The sequence below is a fragment of the Amblyraja radiata genome, chromosome 24 (genome assembly GCF_010909765.2).
Source record: "Amblyraja radiata isolate CabotCenter1 chromosome 24, sAmbRad1.1.pri, whole genome shotgun sequence".
Lineage (NCBI taxonomy): Eukaryota > Metazoa > Chordata > Chondrichthyes > Rajiformes > Rajidae > Amblyraja > Amblyraja radiata.
This window is the reverse complement of record NC_045979.1, coordinates 20327004-20346534: the sequence shown is the minus strand read 5'-3', so window position 1 is coordinate 20346534 and position 19531 is coordinate 20327004. Positions and strand designations below refer to the sequence as shown.

The 19531-nt window shown below is 41.7% G+C and overlaps 1 protein-coding gene across 3 annotated transcripts in view; it reads right to left on the bottom strand.

Moving 5' to 3' along the window:
• Positions 1–19273, bottom strand: part of LOC116986827 (kinesin-like protein KIF21B) — a 113053-nt gene extending 93780 nt beyond the window's left edge. For all 3 annotated transcript variants that reach the window (XR_004415581.1, XR_004415582.1, XM_033042549.1), the window contains exon 1: positions 19022–19273. Coding sequence is in view for 1 of the 3 variants with exons in the window: in XM_033042549.1 (XP_032898440.1) it covers positions 19022–19065 (44 nt within the window). In the remaining 2 variants the exon portion in view is untranslated. The remainder of the gene's footprint in view (positions 1–19021) is intronic.
• Positions 19274–19531: the final 258 nt, after the last annotated feature.

Here is a 19531-nt window from a genome sequence, read left to right as displayed (position 1 = left end):
ATATAAAATAACTGCTAAAAAATGTAATCTCCAAACAGTGATACTGGATGCACAATGCGACAGCAGCACAAGTTAACCTGCTCTGCATTTTAATTCTGAAATATATGTGGAAAACATTAACATTGACCTTTTAAATGCATTTCATTTTTTTTTCCAATTTTACACACCAGTAAAAGTGCACGTCTTCATAGCGTATTTAAAAAAAATTCTGAATGTCATTTAAACCATTGGCCTTTTTTCCTGCACGAGAACAAATATAATTTTGCTGTTTAAAGAAACATTGAAGTAGCAGTTTAGTTTAGTTTTTGAGATACAGCACAGAAATAGACCCTTAGGCCCACCGAGTCCGCGCTGATCAGCGATCCCCGCACATTAACACTATCCTACACACTAGGGACAATTTACAATTTTACCAAGCCACTTAACCTACTTTGGAGTAAGTTAACCTCCTTAACTTGCTACATCTTTGGAGTGTGGGAGTGTGGGAGGAAGCCAGAGCACCCAGAGAAAACCCACGCAGGTCACGGGGAGAACGTACAAACTCTGTACAGACAACACCTGTAGTCAGGATCGAACCCGGGACTCTGGTGCGGTGAAGCAGCAGTTCTACTGCTGCACCATCGTGCCACCCAAAATTTCATATTGAAACAGACAAAATTGTGGAAAACATATGTGGAAATTATATATCAACCGGAGAAACAGTGGGAATGTTATCCTTCAATAGATTACTTCATTTTACAAAATTTGAGAAATTAGTTGAATGCAATACAGAGTTTATAGTTTCTGGTTTCCTCGTATATTGTTTTCTGGGTAAAATTGAATTTCCAGCTGAACATCTTTTTTAAAAAGCAGTTTTGCTCTGATGTACAAGAGCAAAGACAGATAGTATAAGGTGGTACTCAAACATTTTTTTTAAAGTGCAATAGGAAGAAAAGACACTCTAAAGTCAAAATGTTATACATTATTAAACAACATACCAACATAAAAGACACAAAGTGCTGGAGTAACTCAGTGGGTCAGGCAGCATCCATAGAGCACATGGATAAGTGACGTTCAGGTCGGGTCCTTTCTTCAGACTCCAACATGACCCTCTGCACAATCTATGCATTCACTCAGATATCCTGTATAAACCAGCAGATTATAATCTGGTTTACAAAAAGCAATACAAAGTGCTGGAATAACTCAGCGGGTCAGGCAGCATCTCTGGAGAACATAGATAGGTGACGTTTCACAGAGTGCTGGAATAACTCAGCGGGTCAGGCAGCATCTCTGGAGAACATAGATAGGTGACGTTTCGGGTCATGGCCTTCTTTAGATGCTGTGGAAAAGAAGTCTGAAGAAGGGTCTCAACCCGAAACGTTACCTATCCCTGTTCTCCAGAGATGCTGCCTGAGCGGCTGAGTTACTCCAGCACTTTGTGTCTTTCCCTGGTAAACCAACATCTGCAGTTCCTTGTATCTGCAATAAGGAGACTAACACCAGAGAAGAGGCTTACCCAGAACATGGGTGGCACAGTGGTGCAGTGGGTAGAACCATGTGGGTTTCCTCCGGGTGCTCCGGTTTCCACCCACATCCCAAAGACGTGCAGGTTTATAGGTAAATTGGCCTCTGAACATTGTCATAGGAAGTGGATGATGTAGTGGGATAACATAGAACTTGTGTGAATGGGTGATCAATGGCCGGCATGGACTCCGTAGGCCTAAGGGCCTGTTTCCATCCTGTACCTTTAAACTACACTTAACAGAAGTTGCTGTCATGAAAGAAAGACGGCAGCCACTGCTGTAGACAAAAGCACCTTTAAGAGCAAAGAATAGAATAGTTATTTCATTAAATTTGTTGAGTGAAAATTGTTGTCCAGGGTGCTGGAGCAATTCCTTGGTTGATAACAAAGACTGGACTTTGCGTATCCAGCTTCAAAGGCAAACCAACTTCAAACATTTCAACCAAAGAATGCAATTAGGCTATCATCTTTGGTTATGTATTTGATTGCCCGATTGAGGATCGGCATTGAGTTAACGTTCAAAGCATTCACTCTGACTACTCAATCAACCATAACAGCAAACCTGCTCCTATTCCTTCACATCCCTTTCCATCAGCATATCTTCCACCTAGGCTCTGAAGAATATGATACTGATGACAAGGCCTGGCCACTATTGTTTGTTACAGTTGCCCAGACAACAGATGCATCAGGAGTTTCAACATTTTCATTTACATTCTGGGGAGAATTAACTTGCACTTTCAGGCAGAGAGAAATTTCAAAGGATACCTCACAACTTTAACAAAACAGAACAATTAAGGTTTTGGCCAGTCACTAAACAGTAACAAGAGAGAAGTAACCTTCTGAAATGATCTCTTCATAAATAATCTATCTTTTCATAAGCAATTTAACAATAAAACTATTTTTGTGTAGAACATAGAACAATATAGCACAGGAACAGGCCCTTTGCCCCACAATGCCTGTGCTGAACACGATGTCAAGACCAACTCTTATCTCCTGCAAGCATTCCATGTCACGCCATTACCTAACTACCCATGTGCCTATCCAAAATTCTCTTAATACCACTATTGTATCTGCCTCAACCACTGCCCCAGCAGCATGTTCCAGGCACCAACCGATGTCTTTTAAATCCAAATGTTTGAAGATTCATGTTCCTATGTCATAAATGCAGAAGAAGGCTATTCGGCCTATTGAGTCTGCTCCACCATTCAATCATGGCTGATCTATCTTTCCCTCTCAACCCTATTTTCCTGCCTTCATCCCATAACCCCTGACCCCCTTACTAATCAAAAAACCGCCAATCTCCTCTTTAAAAATACCCGATGACTTGGCCTCCACAACCTCTGTGGCAATTAATTCTACAGATTCACCACCCTGGCTACCTATCCTATCTATGCCTCTCATAATTTTATATACTTCTATTGGTTCTCCCTTCAATGCTCCAGAGAAAACCACCCTTCCGTCCAACCTCTCAATATTACTTGAAATTGGCGAATTCAATGTTCACACCGTTGTGTCGTGCAAAATGGGTTTACTGATCAACACACAGAGGGGAGGCCCAGTTGGGCAGCAGTAGAGTTGCAGCCTTGCAGCGTCAGAGACCCGGGTTCGATCCTGACTATGGTGGTGCTATCTGTACAGAGTTTGTACGTTTCCCTTGTGACAGTGCAGGGTTTTTCCGGGTGCTCTGGTTTCCTCCCGCACTCCAAAGACGTTCAGGTTTGCAGGTTAATTGGCTTTTATAAATTGTAAATTGTTCCTAGTGTGTAGGGTAATGTTAGTGTATGGGGTGATCGCAGGTCAATGCGGACTCGGTGGGCCGAACGGCCTGTTTCCGCATTGTACCTCTAAACTAAACTAAATAATATTCATAGAGTCTGAAGAAGGGTCTCGAACTGAAATGCAACCCATTCCTACTCTCCAGAGATGCTGCCTGTCCCGCTGAATTACTCCAGCATTTAGTCTTGATATTCGGTGTAAACTAGCATTTGCAGTTCCTTCCTAAACAATGTTCATATCGTTGGGTCTTTCAAGAGGCGTTTACTGATCAATGCACTGAGGAATAAAACAGCAGTGAAGATTGTTAATTGGAAACAGCTTGATGTTATTGTAGGAGTATTTGTTGGCCATCAGTGGGACTGTACACTTACACTTGTCCAGCTCCTGAATCTATCATACAGCCTCATGGGACAGAGCACCACTCACGTCTGACATCTGGTTGAATCAGAGTCGGGACTGTTTTAAGCCTTAATTTACCAGGGTTAAATTCAAACTCTGGGGATGGACACCTGATCCCAAAGACACAAAGCAAGATGTTGCAGAACATTCAACAAATTAATGATCTTTAAACAAACTGTTCTTTGGGGAGAAGCAAAAATCTATAATTTGTACAGTGACATTTTTTTTCAGAACTCATGCTTGGTTAGCATGATTGACTGGTTGCATCATGGTCTGGTTCGGCAACTCGAACGCCCAGGAGCGAAGAAGGTTGCAAAAAGTGGTGAACACTACCCAGTTCATCACAGGTACTGACCTCCTCACCATTGAAGGGATTTGCAGGGGACGCTGCCTCAAAAAGTCAGCCAGCAGCATCAGAGACCCACACCACACTAGCCACACTCTCATTTCATTCCTGCCATCGGGAAGAAGATACAGGAGCCTGAAAACTGTAACGTCCAGATTCGGGAACAGCTTTTTCCCAACAACTATCGGGCTATTAAACTACAACCTCCAAATAAGCTTTGAACTAGGAGGGGATTTGATTTTGTCTTTTTGCACTGTAATTGTTTGTTTGTTTTTGTGTATGTGTGTGTGTATAAATATATATATAATACATACACTTATAAATAATATATATACATTTTATTTTTACATATATATATAAATATAACATATGTATAAAAACAATGTTCAGTGTGCATATATATATATATATATATATATATACATTTCATTTATTATATTATTTACAGTGCTATGTTTACATATTCTATTGTGCTGCTGCAAGTAAGAATTTCATTCTTCTGTTTGGGATATATGGTATTGACTTGACTCTAGATCTGATTCAACTCAATTTGATGGTCCAATGGTCCAATGGTGTTGTATTGTTAGATCTACCTAAGTAGAGTGAAATTCTTTTTTACAGTGACAATCCTACCATACATTAGGCACAGCCATAATAAATACAAGTGTAAGGCAGTAGATCACAAGTGTAAGACAGTAGACAGTCTACACACAAGAGTGGGCAGCATGGTGGTACAGTGGTAGAGTTGCTGCTTTACAGTGCCAGAGACCCAGGTTCAATCCTGACCGTGAGTACTGTCTGTACGGAATTTGTACATCCTCCCTGTGACCGTGTGGGTTTTCGCTGGGTGCTCTGGTTTCCTCCCACACTCCACAGACGTACAGGATTGTAGGTTAATTTGCTTCAGTAAAAAATGTAAATAGTTCCTAGTGTATAGGATTATGCTAGTGTGTGGGGTGAACTCAGTGGGCCGAAGGGCCTGTTTCCACGCTGTTTCACAAGTGCCACTTTTCAGGCACCATCTTGTACCCTTCAAGTCTGAAATTTATCTTTAAATATTGGAGTCTTAATTAAGCCATAAAAGCCTGCTCTTCTGGCAACGGCAATGGGTCAGAGTTGCAGGGTCGGCCTGGTCAGGTGATGTCTTTAAATATTAGACTCAAAGGGTGCATCAGAGGAAGAAGCATGATGTCATGGCTTTTAATGGCCATGTAGTGCTGAATGCTGTCTTCTGTGAAGGTTTTAATACATCTTTAATAACCCAGAACAGGTTTCAAATAGTGGAATCCATTGCGCTAAATTATCCTTTGGGTGATGTTATGAGTGTAAAATCATGAGGGGAATTGATTGGATGAATAAACAGAGTATGTTTCCCCAGTCAAAAACTGTCAGTTTAAGGTGAAGGGGGAAATATTTAATAGGAACCCAAAGGGCAACTTTTTTCACTTAAAGAGTGGCAGGTATATGGAACGAGCTGCCAGAGGAGGTTATAGAGTCAAATAGCATGGGAACAAGCCCTTCCAGGCAAAACTTGCCCATGACGACCAACATGCCCCATCAACACTAATCCCACCTACCTGCATTTGGCCCATATCCCTCTAAGCGTACCCTATCCATGTACCTGTCTCAACGTTTCTTAAACATCATGATGGTACGTGCCTCAAATACCCCCTTCGGCAGCTCTCTCCATGTACCACCCTTTGCGTAAAAAAGCCGCCTCCCAGGTTCATATTAAGACTTTCCCCCTCTACCTTAAATCCATGGCCTCTGGTTCTGGATTCCCCTACCCTGGGTAAAAGCCTCGTGCATCTACCCGATCTATTCCTCTCATGATCTTATAAACCTCTCACCATCACCCCTCACCCTCCTCCTGGAGGCAGTTGAGTTTCCCCAATTTCTAGTTTATGCTGAAAACAGAATTGTTTGGTTCGTGCTCCAAGCTTCACTGGAATAGGAATGAGTCACACTGTAGGTGGCGCAGCGATAGAGTTGCTGCCTTACAGCGCCAGAGACTCGGGTTCGGTCCTGACTACGGGTTCTGCCTGTACTGAGTTTCTAAATTCTCCCTATGACCATGTGGGTTTTCCCCGGGTTCTCCGGTTTCCTCCCACACTCCAAAGATGTACAGGTTTGTAGGTTCAAAGGTCTGTTTATTGTTATTAAAGGTTAATTTGCTTCTGCAAATTGTCCCTAGTGTGTAGGATAGTGCTAGTGTACCGGGTATTCACAGGTCGGCGGGAACTAGTTGGGCCAAAAGACCTGTTTCCACGTTGTATCTCAGGTCAGCATCCTTCTTCAGGCTGCCACTGTGAAATCCCCTCAAGGTATAACTACTTTGAAGAATTTTTCCTCCTCATTTACGGCACCTTATCCATGTTCTCCTGGGATGCTGCCTGACCTGCTAAGTTACTCCAGCACTCTGTGTTACTCTTTGTAAACCAGCATCTGCAGTTCCTAGTGTCTGCCTTGGGCTGATTGATCTGTGACCCACTTCTGTTAACCCATTTGATCACCATTCCTGGATCTTTTCACTGACAGAAGGCAGTCTTAAGATTTCAGCTGACACTCGTTCAAAATACATTTGGACAGATGTATGGATACGAAGAGTTTAGAATGCTATAGGCCAAATGCAGGCACATGGGACTAGCCCAGTATGCCAACTTGGTTGGCATGGACAAGCTGGGTCAAAGCGCCCGTTTCCTGTACAGCTCTATGGGTCTTGATTGATCGTTTTATGTATAGCATTATCAGATTTGATTGGCTAACATGCAAAACAAAGCTGTTCACTGCACTTCAGTACAGATGACAATAATAAACATAGATATAAAACTAAACTAAATTACTTGCTAGAAATGTGCAACTTTTAAACCCAAAACCTAACATTATAGCGCAGGCATATTGAGAACTGATGACCATTGATCCCAAAATCATTGGAGAGACAGAAATGTCTGCTGTCTCCAAAAATATGTGTGTGTTGCACTCCTGAACTTCATAATGCAAACGCTTCCAAATTTTAATTATACATTTGGCATCTATTTTTCAGAGAGTAAATTATCAGGTTCAATTAAAGAGTTAATTATGTCTGATAACATTTTTTTAAACCTTGATAAATCCACTGGGTCCTTCATCTTGTAGACATCAATTAGGGCTTTGGGATTATTAAACCTTCGATATTTCAAAATCCGTGCCTGCAAATGTACCCATTTGCCTCTTTAACATAACTTAATCTGCTACGGATGGACATCCATAATGTACAAAATGTTCTTTAATATCTCAGCTCCCTCCTCCACACACATTATCTTCTCTACTTTTGTAATGTCAGCAAATTTGCCAATTTACATTTAGATTGATTTTGTGCCATCCGTACATGACGAAATACATTGGATTCATGTTTCCTCGACCCAAACCACTTGTCCAATGTACAGGCCCCCCCACCGGATTTCCTGCAACTGGTGGTCCGGCATCTCCTTTAATCTGGGCAAAAATTACGAGGGTGCAGTTGAATTATCCCACCCCCCCCCCCCCCCCCCCCCCCCCCCCCCCCCGGAAGCCCCCAGAAAATGTGGCGCCTGGGCAGGGTTAGGCAGCTGATCTCGACCTCATGAGGACTTTTGCGCCAATCGGCGGGTGAATTTGCCCCCTGTGGCCAGGGCTATGGAACTACGGCCCGGCCGGAGCCGGCAGATCCGCTCCCATAGACGACTACCGAGGCCGACTTTGTGGGTCGGTATCTCGGCTCCTCGACTGTCTAGGATACGTTGAACTCCTCTCGGAGGCCGTGACCTCTGTTGGTCTGGCAAAACGGATAATCCAGAAAAGCTCTGGGACCAAGGGTGGATAAGTAGTGCAAAAATAAGGGCATCATTGGAAAGCACCTTTATCTTCATCTGATCCTTCCAGCTGGGATTTAATCAGCTTCATTTTAATCTCTGCATTGGCAAGTAAAGCAAATCTAATTTGATTTTTGTTTGTTTTTTTTACTTCAATGTTAATGTCTTTTACTATGAATGTAATAGCCTTCTACCATGAAGACTAATCCAAAATAATTATTTAGCTTTTCTCCCAATTCATTTGCAGACAAACATGGATTTTTTTATCTAGAACGTCAGAGGCTGACGGAAGACCAAATAGTGAAAGACCTAGTAGAGTGGCTGTGAACGGAGGAATTTAGAAATGGAGAAGAGGAGGAATTTCTTCAGCCAGAGGGTGGTGAATCTGTGGAATTCATTGCCACAGACGGCAGTGGAGGCCAAGTCATTGGGTTTTATTAATGTGGAGATTGATAGATTTGTGATTAATAAATTATTTTCAAACACAAGCAGACGTAACTTTAAGGTGGGGGGAGGGGGTAAAGTTTACAGGAGATGTGCAGAGCAAGTCTTTTTTAAACAGAGATGGTGGTGAATGCCTGGAGCACATTGCCAGGGGTGGTGGTGAAGGCAGATATGATAGTGGTGTTTAAAAACCTTGTAGATAGGGAATGGATCACATGCAGGCAAAGATTTACTTGGCATCACAGACATTCAACACAGACATTGTGGGCCAAAGGGCCTGTTCTAGTGCTCTGTATTCTGTTACTGTGCTGCAAATGTTGCACTAAGTGTTTGCTTAAATTAGCATCAATATATATTGAATTACAATCTTCCTTACTTTGAGCAATCTAGCAACAAGAAACTTAATCTGATGTTAGCCCATAAGCAGATTTTCTGAACATGGGTTGACATGGAAACAAGTTCCGTTTTGCCTTTCATCGGCAGTCAGTTACCAGAAATAAATTCACTCCCTCTTATATTTGGACATCATAATGTTTTAGTTCTGCTTATAAATGGCTCTGTCGGAAACAAATGGAGTTATTTAACACTACAGCAAAGAATTTCAAAATGTGTTGCTGGCAAAAGGATACATTTTCAAATAATTACTTGGAAGAACAAAACAAATATCTACCAAATGCAAATGTATCATTCTGCACATCAGACCCGTGCTTGGGATCATACATGTAATGTTAGTGCTTTATACACTTTACGCTTTAGAAGTTAGAGATACAGCACCAGAGACCTAGATTTAATCTTGACTATGGGTGCTGTTGAGTGTGTACATTCATCCCGTGACCCCGTGGGTTTTCTCCGGGTGCTCTAGTTTCCTCCCACACTCCAAAGACGTACAGGTTTGTAGGTTAATTGGTTTCTGTCCCTAGTATGTAGGATAGTGTTAAGATAGAGGGTGATCTCTGGTTGGCGTGGTCACGGTGGGCCGAAGGTCCTGTTTCCACGCTGTATCTATAATTAATCAGCCCCATAATTGTTCCAGAATAGTGAACTTGCCATTTAACCACCCCCACCATCATAAGCACAGTCATAGAGTGATACAGTGTGGGAACAGGCCCTTCGGCCCAACTCGTCCACAACGGCCAGCAATGTCCCAGCTACACTGGTCCCACTTACCTGCGCTTGGTCCATATCCCTCCAAACCTGTCCTATCCATGGTACACAAAAATGCTGGAGAAACTCAGCGGGTGCAGCAGCATTTATGGAGCGAAGGAAATAGGCGACGTTTCGGGCCGAAACCCTTCTTCAGACCTATCCATGTTCCTGTCTAACTGTTTCTTAAACGATGGGATAGTCTCGGCCTCAACTACCTCTTCTGGCAGCTTGTTCCATACACCCATCATCCTTTGGTGGGTGTATGGAATGATAGGATGATTTGGTAGGATGATCCCCCTCATCTTCTTGCACTCCAAGGAATAGAGACCCAGCCTACTCAACCTCTCCCTACAGCTCACACCCTCTAGTGCTAGCAATATCCTCGTAAATCTTTTCTGAACCCTTTCAAGTTTGAAATATCTTTCCTGTAACATGGTGCCCAGAACTGAACACAATATTCTAAATGCGGTCTCACCAACGTCTTAAACAACTGCAACATGACCTCCCACCTTATCTACCTGCGACTCGACCTTCAAGGAGCCATGCATTTGTATTCCTAGATCCCTCTGCTCTACAACACTACCCAGAGGCCGACCATTTACTGTATAGGTCTTGCCCTTGTTAGACATCCCAAAATGCAACACCTCACACTATAAGAAGTGCTTACAGGTGAAGCAAAAAACAAGAGCTTGCTGAATATAAAGACAAAGTAAATGTTATAGATAAACCCAAGACGATATAAAATTATGCTATGTTTCGCTGGATTAATCTCAGTTGGTGAAAAGTGGATTCCAAATCTCTGTAAACTGGTTCGAAAGTTTAAATGGTGGTGTTGGAGAGAATTGCAAATTTAAATTCCAGTTTAAAAATTATTTTAATTAAAGATTTTATATGATAATAATGCATAAATACAACAGATTGTAGACACAAGGAAATGCAGATGCTGGAATCTTACGTAGAACACAAAGTGCTGGAGTAACTCAGTGGGTTGGGCAGCATCTCTGGAGAACATGGATAAGTGACGTTTCAGGTCGGGACCCTTCTTCATACTGGTCAGATGTTCTCCAAATCAGTAAACTTCAACACACAGAACGTTGGGAAAAAGTGGTAGCAGGACAAAGCCTGATAAGTGATAGGTTGGTATAGGTGAGGGGGGTATTGATTGCCAAATGGGTGGACAAAGGCTAGAAATTAAAAGGAAACAAAAAGAGAAGTATTCCAGTTTTTCTCCCCCACTACAATCAGAAGAAGGGTCCCAAACTGAAACGTGACCTATCCATATCCTCCGGTGATGCTGTCTGACCCGCTGAGTTACTCCAGTATTTTGTGTTCTACATAAGCACAATGAGACATGCAATTTAATTTATTAATTGCACACCGGTGATTTAAAATTCTGTAATCCACATCAGCTCAACATGACTGCAATCAAACACCATCTGGCATTGGGTATTGTAATAGGAATGAAACCAAATGGTGCTCTGTTGGAGAATTAGAGAATCACATGCACGCCAAATAATTATTGTTGAAGCCCGTGACTCAATTCACCTTCTAGAAACAGTTACCCAGTGCAGTACCTACAGTGCACTTTTTGTACAGGGACTATTGTTCCCCATGTTTACATGCATCACTGAACCACAACTCACTGTCTGTCTGTCTCTCTCTCTCACTCTCTCCCTCGTTGTCTCTTTCTCTCCCTCTCTCCCTCTTCCTGTCCATCACTCTCCTTGTCACCCCCACTCCTCTGTCTCCCCTTCTCTCCCATGTCGCTCTCTCTGAATTATTTGATGTACAAATAAAAAGTAACATTAGGCACAGCTAGTAGGTCAGACATTCAGACAGTTTTTATTTCTAGAGAGTTTTATCAACAAATTCAAATAGTACTAAATAACATGGATAGTACCAAATAACCTGCAAGTTGTTTTCCTGAATACATTCAAATTTTATTTCTGAGCTTAAAGAACTGCATTATTTACACAGAATGGTAAGAAAAATATGTTAATAAACCAAATAAACCAGAAAAGATAATATCACGCTATGATGTGTGCTGACACTTAGGAAAAATAAAATATCATAAACACCAGTGGTGCAGCTGGTAGAGCTGCTGCCTCACTGCGCCAGGGACCCGGGTTCCATCCTGTGCTGTCTGTGTGCAGTTTGCACGTTCTCCCTATGACCGTGTGGGTTTCCTCCTGGTGCACCGGTTTCCTTCCATATCCCAAAGACATATGGGTTTGTAAATTAATTAGCCGCTGCAAATTGCCCCTAGTGTGTAGGGAGTGGGTGTGAAAGTGGGATAACAGAACCAGAGTGAACAGGTTATCAATGATCAGCAAGTATATAGTGAATTAAAAAAAGGCAGTGATGATGTTTTCACAGAAACATCACCAGCACCTTAGATAAATAGCAAGGGTGGAGAACAGGACATTGGAAACGTTTCAGAATACAGATGAACTCATTATTAAAAATAGCATGTCAGCAAAGCTATTTAAAATGTTAATGAAACACAAAGGTATTAATTTATATTTCTGCACCTTAAAAATAATTAACTTACACGGGAGCCTGGTCAGGTCACACCAGTTCTGATCTCCAATTAAAGAGATACTGAATCAAGTGAGACAGGAAGATAAAGAAAATTTCAAGGACAGAATTTATATGCGTGGAAAAGATGGTATAATTTTTCAAGCTCTTATTTTTTCAACACCTATCAAAACACTCAGTAAAGTAATCCCTTTCTCTTAGTCCTTTTCCTTAATTTAGGATAATGCAAGTGTCTTGACACAGATTTATAAAATCAGTGGACAGTCAGAGAGAAATTCCATGTGGCCGAGTTAATAATAAATGTTGAGAATATATTAACCAACAGAATGTAGATGTTGCCACTACATAAGATGTTTATGTTTTTTATGTTTTCAAAAAAGGAATTTGGGATTTTGAACTAGCATGTGAGGAAACTAATGAACCAATTCCATATTTTCTGATGGAATGAGGAAATACCCATGTCTGAAGAAGGGAAATACTCATGTCTGAAGAAGGGTCCCAACACGAAATGGCATCCATGTTCTCCAGAGATGGGTCCCGATCCGAAACGGTTTCCATGTTCTCCAGAGATGCTGTCAGTCCTACTGAGTTACTCCAGCAACTTGTCCTTTTTTGTAATCCGGCATCTCCAGTTCTTTGTTTCTAAAACTGCTTGACTTCTATTATCAGACGGGTCCTCCCATAAGCTAGGATGTAGTTTTCATTTTGCAAACTCCTTCATTGCAGATATTGGCCTTTTCCCCAGTAACTGTAACAGTATTATGCTGTAAACCATATTCTGCATGCTGGTATAATTCTCATTAGTACAATAATTGTACTAACATAAAATACGATCTGATGTAAATGGAGAAGCAAAGGTTTTTCACTGGATCTCGGTACACACGACAATTATAAACCAATGTCAATACTTTTATATATTTGGAATGTTTTAGTTATTTTCTAAGTTCAGTTTAGTTTAGTTTAGAGATACAGCGTGGAAACAAGCCCTTTGGCTCATCGAGTCCGCGCCGACCAACAATCACCTGTATACCAATTCTATACTACACACTAGGAACAATTTACAGAAAATAATTTGCCTACAAATCTGTACGTCTTTGGAATGTGGGAGGAAACCGGAGCACCCAGAGAAAACCCACGTAGTCACAGACAGAACGTACAGACTACGTACAGTCACCACCTGTAGTCAGGATTGAACCGGGTCTCTGGCGCTCTGACTCATTGCACATCCCTAATTGTCCCCGAACTCTGTACCTTGCTAAATTATTTCAAAAGTTGAAGTTAAAATGCAACCACTGAGGTTATGAAATTACACGGGTCACATCAGGAAAAGATAGCCAATCATCCTTCCTGACAGACACATTAACCAGAATGTTTTAACATAACAGTTTCATGACCACCATTACTAAACCAGATAACGTATCTCACATGTGAAAAAAATTATAATCTGAGCCCTTGTTTAACATATAACAAACTGGAGAAGGCTAAAGTGACTGGCGTCTGTCCATTTGAAATGTGATGACATGCTTCAAATCTCGCCTGTTCTCCTGGACTAACAGATGTAGTAAAGTCCATCACACCGACCAGACTCCCCACCACCAACTCCATCTACACTTCACGTTGCCTTGGAATAGCAGCCAACATAATCAAAACATAACATAACCGGGACTTGTGCCACCCCGGTCATTCGCAGCTTCCGTTGGGCAGAAGATACAGATGTTTGAAAGCCCTTACCACAAGACTCAGGAACAGCATCTTCCCCTCTGTTCTCAGGCTTCTGAACGGTCCTTCCATAAGCTATGGTACTGTTCAATTCACCTCTACCCCCATTGTAGACACACTGGACTTTGTCTCTGGAATGGATTCGCTCCAATGCTGAGAACTATATTCTACGCTCTGTATCTTTCCCTTTGCTCTACCCAATGAACAAATTTAGGTTGATTATATTTACGGTATGTATAGTATTATCGGATCTGATTGGGTAGCATGCTAAACAAAGCTTTTCACTGTAGCTTGGTGCTTGTGGCAATAATAAACCTAAATTAATCGTTCACATTCTCACAATCAAGATTAAAATCTATTGTTGTGACAGGGGTTGGCACTTGAGAATTTTTATGAAAGGATATTTTTACAGGAGAAAAAGGCTGAAATGAATACATCCTCAACCAATTTTCCGGCAACTGCTGGTCCGGCACTTCCTTTAATCCAGACAAAATTACAAGAGTGCACTTGAAATCTCGCCGGGAAGCCCCCTTGGAAATGTGGCGCCTTGGCCGCGTGGGGTGGCCGTTCTCGACTTCCGCGGCCAATCGGCTGGTCAAATTTGCCCCCTGCGGCTGAGGCTTTGGAACTCCGGCCAGGCGGGAGCCGACAGGTCCGTTCTCATAGTCGACTTCCGAGGCCGACTTCACAGGCTGGTATCTCTGCCACCCCCCCCCACACACCCCCAAGGCCATGACCTCTGTTGGTCCAGTAAAATGGATAATCCAGAAAGGCTCTGGAACTAAGGGTGCTGGAAAATCAGTTTTGGACCTGAACATAAATTGCCGAAAGCATAGAAATCTGCACTGCCTGTACCACATCCCAGAACAACCATTGGTTCCTTTAACTTGATCTTAAAATATGTAACCACTGAAAATGACAATTAGGTTTTCTATAATTAGTTCAATTCATGTTCAATTCAAACACACTAAACAACAAAACGTTCCTTTTCAAGCCAATTGCGCTACATTGAACAATGCAGATCTTCAACAATCTTTTTTTCCTGCCAATTAGTTGGATACACACACACAATGGGAGCTCAAAATTAGGTTCAAAGTCAACAGTGGGCGTACATCCTTACTGAAACCACATGTCACTGACACTTCCTGATTCTTTACCGAGCAGCTCTGAAAATGACGATCGGAAGTCCATGTTTGCACATGGAACTTATTAGTAGCTGCTCCAGTCAAAATGAATTACTGACAGGTAATTCTCTTGACTGAAGCTGCTAACAGGAACTGGGTTTCATTTTAACTAAAATAAGAACAATGTATACTATAAGGCTGATGAACTTTCTACGTCTTTTTTTGGTTCACAAACTTCCCTGGACCTCATCAATCTAAACCACATTTCAATGCCATTCGATTTTTGTTACTAACAAACAAATAATTGCAAGAGTGACAATATGCTTGTCAGATCGCATCAGAGAACTTTTACAATTACTTCCAGCTGCTAATCATAATTTTAGGTCTGTTTATTTAAAATAGCACTTTCTGTCAATATCTTTAATTTGCACAATCTATTAGGGGGGGGGGGTCACATTTTCCCTGTGACCGCGTGGGCTTTCTCTGGGTGCTCCAGTTTCCTCCCACACTCCAAAGACGTACAGGTTTGTACGTTAAATGGCTTCGGTAAAGATTGCAAATTGTCACTAGTGTGTGGGATAGTGCTAGTGATCGCTGGTTAGCACGGACTCAGTGGGCCGATGGGCCTGTTTTCACACTGTATCTCGAAAGTCTAAAGTCTACTGCAAATAATTAATGAAAGTTTTTTTTTTAATACATAATTTAACAATTTCTTTGACATATAGTCTGCTGTTACTGGAAATATTTGCAGAACTGAATATTTTATGAGTCAGTTACAACCTGTAGCCAACGTTGCCTCAGCAAAATCCCCCAATGACATCGGTAAGACAAACAAATCAATGTCAGCATCTTTTTCCATGCCAAGGATTCTCTCCAAACATGGAGAGCATGTTTCCACTAGTGGGAGAGACTAGGACCAGAGGCCATATCCATTGACTTGGCCTCCTCCGCCGTCTGTGGCAAGGAATTCCACAGATTCACCACCCTCTGACTAAAGAAATAACCTTCACTTTGTACTGTTTCTCCAGCACTTGTTCACATGCCTTCCCAAACACTCTATTCCAAGATCTTCAATGGTAGGCATAAAAAATAAACAAAAGACTCAAGGACGTTCTAAAAACCACCTTGAAAGCATCCCATCAACTCTTAGAATCCCCCACAACTGATCCAAGTTGAGCAGAATGGTATCGAGAGCTTCAAGTCCTTGCATTAGAAGTACAATGTAGACCAGAGTGAACGGCAAAGAAATGCACTGCTTTACAATTCCCCCTAACCTCCAATCCCGTTCAACATCCCATGCACCATCTGCGAGAGAGTCCCACATCAGCCGCCTCTGCCGAACTGGAATGGAAGTAATAAAGAAACTAATGGAGCCAGAGATGCTGATTTATAAAGAAAGACACATGGTGCTGGAGTAATTCAGCGTGTCAGCAGCACCTCTGGAGGACATGGACAGGTGATGTTTCGGGTCGTGACTCTTCTTCAGATTGATTGTGTTGATGGCATGGAGAGGGCAGAAAGCTGGAAGAGAGGTGGGGGTCAGGACAAAGCCTGGCAAGTGATGGGTGGATAGAGGGTACAACTGAGAGAGGGGGGGGGGGTTGATTGGCAGATGGTTGGACAAAGGTTAGAGATAAAAAGTCATAAAGTGTGAGATAAGGATACAAGAGGTACAAATTATTAAACCAGAGGAAAGAATATAGGTGGAAGGGAGCAGGGGGGGGGGACAAAATGAGTCATCTTCAGTCTCATGGGATTTCCTCAGAAGACAATGCAGAGTTAAATTTAATCCCAGATTTTTAAAGCAGAGACGACCCATGGCGTAAGGCATGATATTAAAATCATGACTTTGTTTTACAGACCCCTCTTATGAAGATAAATTGTATGGGTTGTATGGGTCTGAGAAGCGTTTGTCTCCACCCAAAAAGTTGTTTTTAATTAGGTTTTGTAGATCAGGAATTTACTCAATAAGAGGAATTCATTCGCTAATTAAGTTGAACATAAGGTAATTAAGCTGCTGGTAGATTAAATCCTAATGTTAATTCAGTATTAAGAAGGTTTGTTTCTCCAAGAAACTAAAACCACAATAAGCTTTGTCATTGTATTGCATAATGCTGTCATCGATTGAATTCAAAATTTCTCATCCAATTCATTTCAAAATAATTAAATATATCAGAAAATTAGTTTGTCTAATGGTCCAATGGTTCTTTATATGTCACATATACACAGTGAAATTCTTTTGCATATTTACACATGCAGGCACTGCCACATATTGGTGCCATTCTATAGTATGATTTTACTAGATTGTATGCAAAAACAAAGAATGTACCTAGGTACATGTGACAATAAAGCATCGCTGAATCAATTATTTACCTGGATGCAGCACAATTGAGTAGATGTTTTAACCCAAAATGTCATGCTGTTAAAGAGTCTAAATTATAGTATTAAAATCCAGCTGTAATTATTCTCTGCACTTAGTTTATTTTTGTAAGAAGAAATCCTCTTAAATGATGGCTGGGTCCAAGGTCAAACAGCGTGAATGAAGTGTTTGATGAGGCAGGCTGTGGTGTGTCCAAGGATAGACACACAAAGGTAGCTGCCAATGAGTGAGTGTATGCCTGTGTTTTGAAATAACTTGAGTATGATCCAATTATCCAGTATTTTGATGGAAGCCCATTGTCTCCGAATGATACACATACCAGAATAAAAAAGTAGTCAACAGAGATGTTAATAAATCATAATTATTTGCTGAAATACCTCTAAATTAGCCATAATCAGAAGGGTGTGGGGGAAGGGGGGGGGTTAAAACTAGCAACCATAGGGCTAATTAAATATTCTGCCCTCTACTCTCTGACTTTACAGCTTCATTTCTTCCTCCCATCTTTCCGTCAATTATAGCCTCAAGAGTAAATTAACAGTAGTTTGTTTATTCCTTTTGATACTTTTTTTCTGGGCAAAACGTTCCAGCCCATACATACACTCTTTGTTCTCGTTTTTAAAGCAGTCTAATAGAGGCGTGTATTGCTACTTAAAGATGGTCACTGTTGTTAAATGCAACTGCATGCTATTCACTGCAAAATCCCCACCATATATTTCACATTTCACAGTACATCCACTTCCGAACGATCGTTCATTAGTAAACGTGAAAATACCATTGACAACCTTTTATGGGGATGGGATGGTTGGTGGCGGAAACCTATTGACAAGTGTAACAAAAAGACCGGCATCGCACACTGCCGAACCTCTTCACAACTCACCCTTAACTATATCTGATCCAAAGCATTATCTCCCCCCCAATCACACCCGGGAGGTATCCTTTCCCTAACCCTGGAAATAATTCTGTTCCCTCCCCATTTTAACCGCTTCGTCACTTTGATGAACAAAGACCACGCGTTTGCACAGAGGTATAACGGTTTGCACAGAAGTGCATTTAAAAGAAAACGACATTAAACCTACCACGATAGCATTTATTACAGTTCCCCTGGGTTTAAAAGGGCACTTTGGTTCAGTTTAACAAATCCTGAAATTTGGTCCATTTTCACAATCCAGAAATTTGCTTCATTTTTACAATGCAGAAATAGGGTTAATTTACACAATCCAGTATTTTGGTTCATGTTCACAAAGGAACAATTTGGTTCAGTTTCACAATCGAGAAATTTGTTTCATATTTTCAATCCAGAAATTTGGTTCATTTACTCGATGCAGAAATTTGATTCATTTTCTCAATCCAGAAATTTGATTCATCTTCGAAATCCAGAAATTTGGTTCATTTATACAATGCAGAAATTTGATTAATTTTCAGGTCCACAATTTTGGTTTATTTACACAAATGCAATATTTTCATTTACACAATCCAGAAACTTGGTTCGTTCTCACAATGCAGTAAGTCGGCGAATTTTCACAACGCAGTAATTTGGTTCATATTCAGTGCTTTGATGAAAACCCATTGCCTTTGGGACATTAAACGCACAATCGAGAAGCAGTCAATGTCAAGGCAGAGAATCAGTCCATATGCGACCGTTCTTCGAAGTGCCAATGACAAATGACACAATGCACGCAGAATATTGTGCAAAGATGCAACCCAATTAAGAAGCCCTGTCACCTCCTCCTCGGCTTGCACGGTTGCACAATGGCGTCCTGGCTCCTAGAATGGGTACAATTTGGCATTGACTCGACCCAATAATAGATGAGGATTTACCTTAAAGCGACTTTGACACTGCAGCCGTCCTGATGAGTCGCCATTATGGAGGGCAGCGGGCGCTGGGCAAGCTGTATGCAGTGGGCGAGAGCGCCAGGTTGCTCGCTGAGGTGATTTGAGGGTTCAAATGAAGGTGCATTCTCCACGGTGTTTGGGCCGTGTCATGTTGCAGCGGGACAGCGTTACGTTTGCTACATCCTGTGTTACATTGTATCCGCTGCCACTCCGCAATGCAACATCCAGCGCGGCCCCCGGCGCCCGTTACCAGGCAACAGAGCCGCTGCCCGGGCGGGGCCCCCGCCACTGACTGACGGCCGCGCCACCCAACCGCAGCCTCGCATACCCAGCGGGTGGGCGGGCTCTCACGCTGCACTGCCCAACAGCAGCGGAGCAGGTGACAACTCCAGGGCAGAATTTGCATTTTATGTCCAAAAAAAAGCAAAGAAAAATAATTAATTTTCATTTTATGGCAAAAAAGCTATAGCAAAAAATATATAGTTTTATGGCAAC